Source organism: Strix uralensis, chromosome 4, assembly GCF_047716275.1.
Source record: "Strix uralensis isolate ZFMK-TIS-50842 chromosome 4, bStrUra1, whole genome shotgun sequence".
Classification (NCBI taxonomy): domain Eukaryota; kingdom Metazoa; phylum Chordata; class Aves; order Strigiformes; family Strigidae; genus Strix; species Strix uralensis.
In genome coordinates, this window is record NC_133975.1 from 34,383,841 (window position 1) to 34,396,631 (window position 12,791).

The following is a 12,791-nucleotide window of genomic DNA, read 5'->3' on the forward strand; positions in this document are numbered from 1 at the left end:
TATATTCTCAGAAGGAAAAACAGATGCTGTAACATCAGTCTACTTAAACGCAGCTGAAGTGAATGCTGATGGTTGAAGATTCACAGTGACTGTGGATCAATGACACCTGCAATGAACTCCCCAATAAATACTCTGGCCCACAGCCTGCTCCTTGTGGTGCTGCCCCTTTCCCAGTGTTTTGGCAGTAGGCCACTTCCAGGTCCATGACATTGCAATGATTGTCCATCACGTTACTTACATTTCTGGGGATGGACATGTAGCGTGGTACCTACAACTGGAACTACTTAATGAGCCCTAATCCCCAGTCCTAGACCAGGCTGAAGAGCTCTGGGAAAAAATGAATTACATTTTTTCCTGTGATGGTACAACCCACAGCTATGCTGCATTTTCATCCAAGAATTCCTCAGACTCTGGCCAGGAGCATTTGCCAACAATCATCTATTTATTTCCAGCTTTTGGCCTTCTCCCCACAAATTCAGTGCTCACACTTCTGTCAGACCTCCTGGGCATGCGCAATGCACCTTTTCCAACAATACAGGAACTTAAAATACGGCCTGTACTCACCATGGAAAAGGCAGCATAGCCCTCTTCTTTACAAAAATTGAGTCACAGAGCATATGGGCACACACTGTGATCCAAAAGCCTCTAAGCTACGTATACAATCAGCTTCACCTGCTTGACCACTTCTGCTACTGGTAAAAAGCCAACCACACACTATGCCTGCATGGTGGCTCTCTTTGATTGACAGGATATCTATTTTTATTTGAGAGTAATCAGGTTATATAGAGTTCCCTGGAGAAGTCAACTATTCTCTCTCAAGACCACTAAAAATCAGGGATCTTTCTCTCTGGTCTATATCATTATTACAGTCTGTCTCCCAGGGCTTAAGCTATATGGCAAATAGCTTACCACTGGTACATATACCTTTAATTTTTCTTGGAGCTGTTCCCTTAACACAAGCCAAATATTCACAAGTGATACAGTTAGTAAGATTTTGTAACTGGATTATTGATATGTGAGGGCATTTTAATATAATTCTGGAGATACTTAAAAAAATAGAATCAAAGAGTTCTGCTTTAGTTTCTTTTTGCAAATGTTTTAATGCAGAATCTCACTACAAACACCAGCAACTGCTTGCTTTGAAAAAATGTGTAGTTAATAGAAAGTGATGGGAAATAAAGATAATTTTCAGTCATTCCTGCTATGTGGTAAGCTTAAAGAGTAAACTCAAAGTTTTGTACTAGAACTAGAAATTAAATCTGTGAAAATTTTAAAATGAAACTGTTGAACTTGATAGTGGTAAAAAAGGCAAGCATTTGATCAGTTTACATGATAATCTGATACTATTCTATTTTTGTTAACAGTATGTTCTGAAATGTAGTAACTAGGTAAGTTATAGATATGGGGGAAAAGACAATTCTCATTTAAGAAGATCATTTAAGTCTAAAAAACAGCTACGGAGGAGTTTTTTGTACCTGTAAAAATGGAGGGAACAATTCTCATTTGATTTCTTTTCAGCAATTTTTAAAATTCAGCATAGACCTTGCTTTTATTTAATTTCTCTACATTCTAGTATAACTTCTCTCAGAATTAAAATACAGAATCTTATGGAGCAGCTGGAATGATAGGAAGGTCTCCATGGATTTGGCCACAGAAGAAAGTTACAAGCATAACTATCCCAATATAGTTGCACAAACCGCTTCCCAGAGAGGGCATTTTGATTTCTCATTTAGTATCAACCTCAGCACAAAAAGCTACAGTGGGAACACACTCATTCCAAAATAGCTATTCATACCAGGAACTAGTGAGTATGCCTATTCTTGTATAATACGTATTAATTGAACAGTAGGTTTAACAGATATAAAACAAGTAAGTTCTACTACCTTAGAGGGAAAAGCCCTGTAGCAAAAATTTCTGTACTCGGCTGGATAGAGCTGGGTATGGAATGCCATCAGAGAAAGGTGTGGATTTTTGTTTGCTTTTCAGGAAACAAACAAGTTTCTGAGAATCCTTATGTTACATCATGAATGGGCCCAGCCTGTGTTTTTTCTTCTTTTGGTTCCATAAAATCTGTATGGGCTATATCCTTATTTTGCTAAATTCTTGAAAAATAAATGCTTTATTGCTAACCTCAGCTAGCCTTCCCTAACCAGCTATAACTACTTTTCATACTGAAAAGTCACTAGAGGGCTTAAACAGTTATGATGTATTTAAATTCTTTATGCTTCTTCAAGACCAACTGCCTATGAAATTAGACGGATTTAAATTGCCATTACTGACCTGACTTTATTGGTCCATTCTTGGGCTCTTTTTAGACACATCATTATCTTGCATAAGCTTACAGTTTTGTACTATGTGTGCAGTTCAAATTGACAGCTAGGAGAAGCTCCATGGAGACAATTCAAATTATTACCATAGAATTCCTCAACACTGTTACCATGTAATCTTTATGATGCAATTACAGAAGCTGTGGAGAGAGTAAGCAATTGTTCTGACTGAGGTAGTTCCTATGGAGATGTTGTTACTGAAAAGCTTCTTGGTAATCAGAGCAGAGAGGGGTAACCATATTTTATGAGATATTAGGAATGCATATTATACTGTGACCTTAAAAAAAAGTCCCTGCTGTTTTATTAAAGTCCATGCCATAAAAAACAAACAAGTTTGCAAAATCAATTTTTCTCTCTTGCCAAATACGCAGCCTGCTAACACAAAAGAGCCATCCCCTTTTCTTACAAAGCACCTGCATTTTCATTTGTAGTAGGTTTCTTAGGACTTCTCAACACTTTTTTCCAGCATATGGATTATGCCATTTATCAACTTGAACTGTGGGTCTGTTCTGAACATTGTTTTATGAAGCCTGAATATTCTGACCCAGCTCTCACCTGATGCAGTGTAGAATGGCTCTGCAGATGTCGTCTTCAGGATCTGGCAGGATATGTTCCAAGGCATGCATTTTCAATTATTTCTTCTTGTTCAATACAGTTACATATTTCTTAATGGTTCAATGTATTAACATACTCTACTTTTGAACTTCATAGCTGTTCTCTTCTGCCCTTAATGTCTTCTGCCCTGTCTCTAAGCTCAGGTTCCTTTCATCAACCTTGGAAGATTCAGTGGGTCAAATTCTTTTCCATTAAATAATTATCTCACTATTTCAACAGCATGTAGTTCTAGAGTAAGCTTAATAGTATTCATTACTGAAAGATAACATTAGTTTGAGGCTTAATCACGGCTCTCAGATGATCCTTTAAAAATAATGTAATAAAAACTTCAGCAGAACACCTTCAATAAAATAACTATAAAACATTTTACTCTTGTTTTCAATTTGACTCTATCATCAAAGATGCAGAAGAAGATGGACCAGCTGGTTGTCACTTGCAGTATCTATCCGCTTTCACTTTTGCTCTCCTATATGGAAAGAGTAATGACACAAGATTAATACCAAGTAAGATTACACCTGGTTGTTTTATCTGCCTCAAAGTGTTAAGGAAGCATTGAAAGCAATTTTTCTTAAACTTGACTTCAAAGCACATATAAAAGCTGAACAACACTTTGGATTTGTTAATTTTGTTTTCTTACGGAGCTAAAACTGCAATGTCTCTCCCTTCAAATCATCATGAATTTCATTTTGTCCACTGAGAAATGGAATTCCATTTCAGTGTGATTTGAAACTGACACTCAATCTGTGATGGTCCAGGAATGTTCTCACATCACTTGCAATTATCAGAAATAGTCTTCTGCATTCCACCCACTGAATTAATGCAAGTATTTATACTGTATACCAATACAAAATGTTTTAAAAATTGAAGACAGTTTCTATAGTCTCAGCTCAGCTGGAAAAAAAATAAATATATCCCCACTAAATAACATGAAAATTATTCTTAGTAAATGCTATTTCTCTTTAAAAATGCAGCCTTCCCCTCTCCAAAATCTTCTGGTGCCATAGGTATTGAAAATGTTAAAAATTAACTTAATTTTTGTGATTAAAAAGATTCATCCTTCAACTCCTCTGTACAAAACAAACTGAACAACCTAAAGACTTCCAAAAGAATTAATTTCTGAGTAAATCCAAACCTGCAAACTTCAGCTAAAGAAGTGGAAATTCAGAATTAAAAAAAAAAAAAAGACAACCCCAGAACTCGTGGATAACACTGACCAGATAGGAAATGCTCAACACCCCAGCCCACTGAAATCTATCTCTCTTTTGTACCCCAGGTTTACTGTAATCCCATCTCCCAGTGGTTTTTAAATCAGTACATTATTTCTTGTACTTAGAAGTACCTGTCAAGCAGCATTTCATGAAAAGTGCCCTCCTTCCTGGCTTTTCTGAGGGCTTTTGTATCTTCTTTGCTTATTTTAAGCTTTTTGTCTTGAAAACTTTGGAATTTCTTTCTGTAGGGGGGAAGAAAGAAAATGTTAAAAAAAGTGTACGTTCTTTAAAGCTTTGTGTTTCAATAAAACAACAACTATGATAAGAATCGTAATTTCCAGTATGCAGTAGACAAGCGGCCTAATAAAATCCAGCAAACCATCACAGTACCAAATATTGCACCAAGACTTCTGTAGGTGAAAACTACTCAGGTTTTTTTTTGGCATTTGGAAATGAGCCCCTACATGATTAGCATGACATGGTTACAAGTTCTAAAGAGCCCCTTCCTCAGCTACTAGCATGCCAAGTCAAGGAGCAAAAGTGTATTGGGTGTAGGTGACAAAGTACTGGTAGTGGAGGAGCTGCAGGGGTGGGCTCTGTGTGAAGAGGCCAGGGGCTTCTCTGTGCTGGATGTAGCTGACTCCACAATGGACCACCACAGGACACAGCTGAGTCGCTGAGCAAAGCTGGTGGCACCTCTGAAAACATATTTAAGAAAGGGCAAAATGCCACACTGGCAGAGGGAAAAAAAAAAAAGTGCAAAATGGCAGTTTGAACATCAAGGACAGGGAAGGAGAAGGAAGAGGTGCTTCAGGTGGTGCAGCAGGTATTCCCTTCCAGCCCATGGAGAGGACCATGCCAGAGCAGGGGAAAAGTGGGAGAGGAAACGAGTGGCAGAGAGAAACCACTGTGTATTGACCCATACCTCCATCCTGCTTGGGGGAGCAGGTAGAGGAATCTGGAGTGAACCTGAGGTTGGCAGATGGAGGAAGAAAAGGTGTTGGTTTTAATTTTTGTCTTTGTTTCTCACTACCCAAGTCTACTTCAATAGGCAATAAATTGAATTAATTTTCCACAAGTTGAGTCTGTTGACTGTGAGGGTAGCTGGTATGCAATCTCCCTGTCTTTATCTCAACCCATGAGCTTTCTCATCCCATTTTCTTCCCTTATCCTGCTGAGGGGAACGTGAGTGAAAGGCTGGCTGGGAGTTTGGCCCTTCCAACAAAGGCAACACCAAAGAAAAGTGAAAAAAGGTATTTGAGCCTGTTAACAGCTCTAAACTACGTACACATAATTGATTTCACACTGTTTAACGTTTCCTTTGTCTTCTTGTGGAACATCATCTTTCTTCTTAGCTTCTCTTTCAGCACAAGTACGAATCTAGTCATTGAGAGAAAAAAAACAAACTCGAAAACATCTGTATTTTTAAAGCCAGAAGTTACAGGTTAAAGATGACAACATTCTTCATAAAAGAATGAGACTCACAGTGACTTTTTAAATTCACAGCTTTCAAGCTGGTTAATTCACAACTGGAGACAACTGCAATAGAAGCAAGAGCTACCTGAAATATGGTAAATATTAAGTGTAATCCTTGATACTACTGTAAGACATAATCACCTTCATATCAAAGAAGCACCATTATAGTTCTTAGTTTTAGCAGGGGTAAAATGACTTTTTCAGAGACTGACTTAAAAATATTATTGCTCAGACTAGTAGACACCTATCTCTATTTGGAGGCACACCTGTATTTTCCATGTCCAGATGAAGTCAAGATAGTCTGTTTACATTCTCTTACTTAAAAGATCGCCCCTCCTGCATCATTCTGGTAAACTCTTCTCTGTCCCTGCTTCAATCATGATTCATCTCTTCCATACGAAGCTGTTCTGAACTATCTGGATTATCATGTAGACTTGCCCCCCAGCATCTTGCCCTTCTGTAGAGGTAAAATATCTTCCTGTCTGTACTGGAAGCATTTCAGTTTATGCAGCCCTGGAGCTCATTTACCTTTCCTGAGGCCAAATCACTTGACAGCTTATAGAAAGCTATTACAACTGTATTAACAATAAATTGTAGCACAAAGACACCTGGGTTTTTTGAGTATTTGTGCCAATCCTGTATCAATTGTAAAAGTTGTAAGTTACCTTTATCATTTCTTCTTCCCCTGCAGTTTTGCTTTTGGCTTCTATGTCTCCTTCTTCATTACATCTAATAAAACGGCTATTTGCTGCTAGTAATGCCATTTTCTTCTGCAGAAACAGTATCACATATTGTTAGTATAAAGAGTTTGCATATAATCCTCAATTTTTAACATTTATCCTCTAAAATAAACCAAAAAACTCTGTAAATGCATTTTATTCTTTTATATACAGACACTTCAATACCTATCCAGCAGACTTGCTGGCTCCTTCATTCTTAAGATGCTTATAGCTGCCAAAATGCAGTAACTTGAAGTTATTTTAAGAACTTTCAGTTATAGTAAAGGCATTGCAGTTGGGAAAACAGAAGATTAAAAGTTACAGTATAGAAAAGACTGCAAAAGGCTTTTACTCCACAGACAAAGAACATCAATATAGATTAACTCAAAATACAGTCAAATGCTAGGAACACCAAATGAACTATTCCAAACAGCTTACATCTTGGAAGACAGGTTCCCATTGCTCTCTTGATCCTATTGCATCTGAACGTCCAACAACAAGTCCATCTGAATTTATACCAAGGTATTTGCCATAACCAGACTTCAGAGCAATCCTCCATGAGAAAATGCAGGAAAGCAATAATGAATGTTTTTAATTCAAGCAATTCACAATATTCAACACAAACACGTTATTAGTAGACAATGCATTTCAAGAGAATATTAAAACAGGTATTCACACCAGAAAGAAAGGTAACAAGTATCAAAATTTGTAACATTGTTACACAAATTACCTTGTATCAGACAACTTTACAGCTGTAAACTGCTCAGGAGGACTAGGACCTTCATCATCTGAAGAATGAATTTTCCATTAGTTACGTATGAAGTATTAAACATACAATGTTTTAGCCTGTTAATACTGTAGCTTCACAAAGAATTAAACACCGGCCATTGCTAAATACTATGGAAAGCTGCAATACTTTATTTCTTTAAAAATTCCTTTTTTGAATATTCACTTGTAAAAAAGCAATGCAGGTGCTCATTTATATTCATATATTTAGAGTGCTTAAAACAAGATACAAAAGAATGACAAATGTAAATTTACAGAAGGATTGAGAATGTTCTCCAGGTGGCTTTGAAAACCTTAAATCTCCTTGTTAATGTTATTTTTTCCATAACAAAATATATTACAGTTCAGCTACTCAGTATCCTAAAAGCTACTAGCCTCTCCATCTGTCAAAACCAAAATGAGATAATATTGCTGTTGTTGCTTTGATCTCACCCTGGAAGTGAAACACAGTCAGGATTCTGGAACAGTCCTTGTCTAACTGATGGCTCTCAAATTCAAAGTAAGGATGAGCTAATTATCCCACCACGTTAGTAGCCCACTTGTGCAGCAACAAAACAAGTAATTAAGGTAAGGATGCTGCAATAAGCCTTGCAACTCATGTGCCTTGAATTTCACTCTTCAACTGACACCATAAAGATTTTATAGGATTTAATAAAAGTTATACTGCTGTTTATCCATTAAGTGGTATGGCCTTTAACAGGTGATAGTCTCCAATGAATTTCAATTTACTGTACACATAAAACAGCAAGAAACTAGATTAAGTGAAACTGATTGGCAGTCATTAGGCTGAAGTCATCTGCATGCTACAGCTAGGATTATTGCATTATTTGTAATAAACTGTTTCTACCAGTAGAACTGCTTGCCTTTAAGAGATGCTACTTTTATGCCTTTCATTACTAAAACTGCTTATTTCCAAATTTCCTGAAACAAACCTTTATGTGGCGCTCCAAGAGTAAACAAGCCATTGTCGAGGGCATGGATGTAAGCTCCTTTATCCATTTCTATAGCTATAGTTCCTGTAATTTCACCGAAATTACTGATAGCCCACCAGCTTCCTAAAATACAAAACCATGACAGTTAATAAGAGTAATTACAACTTCTGATTACAGTAGTTCAAGAGATGATACTTCTGTGTCTTCTGTGAGATTTGAAATTCTAAAGATACAATTGCTATTGCTATCTCAAGATCTTTGTGCATTATTTCATAGTACAGAAACAATTTAATGGTGTTGCTGCTGAATCAGTAAGTCCTGCTGTTCTACCCACCCTGCCATCCCTAGTTACAGGCTCCTATGCTTCTTTACATTAGTCCATAGAGGAAGTTGATCCATTCAGCTGATGCAGCAATGGCACACCTTGCAAGGAAGGTTGGGGGTTTTTTTCCTTTGAACCAGCTTCCTGCAGATTTGGGGCCATATCCAGTTACTAGATTTTCCAACAGAACAGAAACAGATAAACTGTCTCATCTTGCTGTTAAATTACTTCATGTGAGCTGTAATCCTAGACTTCAGTTGTTCAAGCCAATCTGTGTTTGAACATTTGAGCCCCACAGAATTCTACCAAAGTTAAAGGTAGCCCAACCTATATGCATGATTTAACATTATGACGTTCATATTTTTTTAAAAAGCGACATCTTCTCCTGGTATACTGTCTTACCTGATTAGAATAACAACTATTTTTCATTAATCTGAACACAATGTCTTTTTTCCACATGGTACATTTGGCTATTCTGTCTCAAGCAGAAGTAAATCTTTCCCTATCTTTATACAACATATGGAGCTAATCATCTTGTCTTATACAGTCAGGGATCAAAAATCCATGTATGAATTTTCAAAATCTCTCCACTTTGAAACCTGGCTAAACTGAAGAATACAAAACATCTGTAACATTCTTCTAGTTTAAGACAGAACAGCCCATTTTCTCACATATCCGAATTTGTTTTAACACAGCAACAAGTATGACTTCCTGTTGCACTGCTTTAGCTTATGCCTATATACACATAATAGAAAATTACATTTATCTGGTAATGTGTGCTAATAATAAAAGTAACAGTAACAGAAAATGCAAATTGTTTACATAGAAATGCAATCATTGAATAACAGCATTACAGCACTAAAAAGTTTCTCCTCCTAAAGCAAATATCATTAAGGAAAAAAAAAAATCCAAGATGAGATTACATAAGAACATACTTTAGCTAAAATGATAAGTGGTGACACATCAGTGTCAGAAGTTCCATGTGGAGTCTAGGTAGATCCCAACATACAAATAACATGGTGTGAGAAATAGTTATAAATCTCTACAGGGACTATACTTGGTTTACAAAGTACTATGACAATCTCTTTAGCTTCTGCTACCCACTATAGTTTCCATAATTCCTGGAAAGCAGCTCACCAACAATATCAAGTTGCTCTGCCGCATCCTCTTCCCTTTTCCTTTTCTTCTCCTTGTGCTTTTTCTTGCTGCAAAGGGAGATGCAAAGAAATAAGAACATGCCTCCTACCGGCTCTTCCCCAGCGAGCTCTCTCGCACGGCCTCGCTCCTGAGCCCTGCGGGAGCGGGTCAGTGACACCAGCCGGGAGCAAGGGGCTGACCACCCGACAACCCCTGCCCTGGCCAGCGTGCCCAGGCATACCCGCAGTCCCCCGGAGGGACTGGGCGGCCCAGCCTGGCCTCACCCCCATCCAGCCTCCGACGCGACCCCAACGCAGCGAGAGGAGCCCGGCCGGCGTTCCCGGCCCCAAGCACTGTCGAGCTGGCAGCACGGCGGCTGCTGCCACAGCGGCCGAGGCGGGGAGCCTGGGGCAGAGGTGATAGCAGCAAGCAACTCACTCCTCACCTTTTCTCTTTCGCCCCTTTGAGGACGAGCTTGGTGGATTTAACGCAGGAATACTCCGCCATGTCGGGCTACGGCAAGCACGGAAGGACAGCCACGGCCACGCCCCGCCGCCTGGACGGAAGCCCCGGAGCGACAACCTTCGTCCGCTCCTTGCTGAGCGCGCGCCCGCTGCCGCCTGTGGGGCGTGTCGGCGCGCGCATGCGCCGTGGGGCGGGGCCAGCGCGGCCGCGGGAGGTCCGTTTGCCCTCAGCGCAGGGAGCGGGGTCGTGGACACTGAAGTTAAGGGGGGTGGGGGGAAATAAAACAAGAAAAGTTTAAAATTACGTTTAAGAGCATGTCTCCATGCACCTTCCCCTTCTAAGTCTGTCTGGGCTCCACTGGTTGCTTTAGCGCTTTGCAGGACTGCAGGCCCCTAGCGCTAAGGAATGAAGAGCCTAAGCTTCCTCTCCGGCATGTGGTACAACCTGTTCTTGTGTGTGTTTAACAGCATATGTAATGGACACACCGCAGAGCCCTGGGACCCGTGCCCCATGCCAAGGGCGGCGGGCTGTGCTCATGCAGGAACAAAAACTACAAGGGAAGCCTGTGAAGACAAATCGGGAAAGTAAAGCTTGTAAGTCAACTAGTGCACCAAGCTAGGGGCAAAAGGAAGTTCATGATGATTTTTCCCATCCTGTTAGCTGCTTCATATTCCACAGGGTAAAATCTACCTGAGGGAAACCCCTAGGGGTACAGCCACCTTTCTCCCACACAGTTAACTTACCACCTTCTCAACAGGACCACTATTCCTTCTTCTCTGGGGAATGGCCTTGCCAGTACTTGTGTGATTAGACTCCCAATTAGAGCAGTAATTTGTGTTTAGTCTTCTAGTCTGTTGTTTCTACTTCACATCAATGGAAGGAGTTCTGGGACAAAAAGGTTGTCTGCTGTTTTTATTAGCTGGTCAAATGAAAGATATCCCTATCAAATCTTGTTGTACATATACGCATACAGAGATGCTTGCATTGGATTGCTTCCTTTTTGGTTACTGATTTCATTACCTTTCTATGCTTGCAGGTTCTCAGCATCTCAGAGGTCTCTTCTACAAGTGAGAAATAAGAGTCTTATACATGGTTATGTTAAGGCTTTTAAAATCACTGAAATCATGGCCAGGTGATAAAACTCTGCATGTGTAATGTCCCAGTGGATGACCCTGGAGTTTGTGGATGACTGCAGGTGTCTTCACAGATTCTTTGGACCCTGCCACTTCTCACCAGAATGCTTTCAATTTCCAGCCTAACATGACTAACCCCATATTTTTATCTGTGAAGCTGGAGTGGTTGTACCTGCCATGTAAAATGAAAGTAACAGTAATGGACTTTTAGGAGTTTTTGGCAAGTCCCCCACTTTGGAGCTTTGGGGAGAAGATGGTTGGGAGGAGGCATAGGCTTGTCAGCAAAAGCAATACTTGAATCAAGCTGCTGGTGTGTCTAAGTACAGAATAGGGGTTTTTTTTTGGTGTCTCTGGCATGCTACTTTCTTGCTAGTGTCTTCAGATGTTGCAGTTTGTCAGTGAAAGTCATTTCCTTGATCAGTGTTTGGGAAGTGGATAACTTGAAGCAGAATGTTGCTGTAGTAGACAGTATGTGACTTTACTGATTTATTGATTTAGCAGTCCCCGGAACTTGCATCTTGCAATTAGTTCTTACAGTAAAAGCTGAAAAAATAGGCAGTATGGAAAGCTGCAGGCAATGATGGACAGCTTGCTGACCACTTCTGGTCTCTTCATGAAGCTGCAGCCAGGGAAGTATTGCATTAGCAAAGTCTTGTGTGCAGTCAGGTTGTGAAGGTCCCGCACATTTTACTCTTGTGTGAAGGACCAGAGAAGATCCAGATTTCCAAATATGAGATTGAGATACCTAGCCAGACTACAACCAATAATAGAATGGTTGTTCCTTAGTTACTTTCCTCCTTGTTTTTGGTGGTAGATACAATGGCTTGTTCACTCTTAAAACATGTTAGTCAATATATTCATATTTTGTTCTACATTCTCATGTCTCCAGCCCTTTGGAAATTAATTCAAGCTAACCTCAGCATCGAGCAGTTTTAGCAAATACAGTTCTAATTGACTCTCATTTTATCATTAAATACTTTTTTGGTGCTTCTAAACAAATATGCCTATAAGGCAAAAATTTTAGTAAAAGGGAATATGAAAAATGAGAGAGCAATTACATAGGAATTAGAAGAAAGCACAGAGGAAATGAGTGAAGTAAAAAGAATGCCTGTCAGCATGCCGATTACTCAGCCCTCCTTGTGTGCTAACTTGCCCTTCAGTGTTTTGGTTATTTTGGGGTTTTATTTTGAGTTCTTTGATTCTGTGGACAGTAAATCTGCAGGGGTTCTTTATTGTTTTCTTAACTCTGTGTTAACTTTACAACTTCATTTATGATAGATCCTATTTTTTGACTGCTTAACTGTGCAACCTTAGCATTTGTGGGGTATTTCTGTACTCTTGTCAAAGTGGGCCAGTATACACTGATACTCCATGACTGGCACTTCAGAGCAGGCAAGCACTTGCCTGAGAGGTAAGATGGGAGAGGAAAAGGTAGTATTTTGGTATGTTATGAAATAAAGATGCCTTGACCACTTTTGGTTAAGAATATAAAGCATTTTATAAGAGACATAATAACTTTAAAGTTATCAAGAATTACTTAAGTTAAATTATTGTTTTTTCTCATAAACTTTAAAAAAACCGAAAGCAAGTAAGCAGAGCTGTATTTTAAAAAGCATATATTTATATCATATGATGGAAGTGCATGGGCTTTATATTTCGCTATTTGTCCAC

General features: G+C 39.3%; 1 protein-coding gene across 1 annotated transcript; it reads right to left on the reverse strand.

Moving 5' to 3' along the window:
• Positions 1-2,592: 2,592 nt before the first annotated feature.
• On the reverse strand, positions 2,593-10,106 carry FRG1 (FSHD region gene 1). Its single transcript, XM_074866336.1, has 9 exons — positions 9,968-10,106; positions 9,523-9,590; positions 8,064-8,186; positions 7,076-7,133; positions 6,784-6,898; positions 6,292-6,396; positions 5,439-5,530; positions 4,282-4,392; positions 2,593-3,408 (listed from the first exon to the last, which is right to left on the reverse strand). Exons 1-9 carry the CDS (start codon positions 10,027-10,029, stop codon positions 3,372-3,374), a joined length of 771 nt encoding a protein of 256 aa, XP_074722437.1. The 5' UTR covers positions 10,030-10,106; the 3' UTR covers positions 2,593-3,371.
• Between the last annotated feature and the right edge of the window lie 2,685 nt (positions 10,107-12,791).

What these genes read in the sequence shown, in the direction of transcription:
- FRG1 (XM_074866336.1), bottom strand. Translation starts at nt 10,029, where the DNA reads ATGGCGGAGTATTCCTGCGTTAAATCCACCAAGCTCGTCCTCAAAGGG. An exon ending in AGAGCAACTTGATATTGTTG is followed by an intron (nt 8,187 to 9,522) that starts GTGAGCTGCTTT and finishes TTTGTATTTTAG; the next exon opens with GAAGCTGGTGGGCTATCAGT. An exon ending in GTAAAGTTGTCTGATACAAG is followed by an intron (nt 6,899 to 7,075) that starts GTAATTTGTGTA and finishes TTTCTCATGGAG; the next exon opens with GATTGCTCTGAAGTCTGGTT.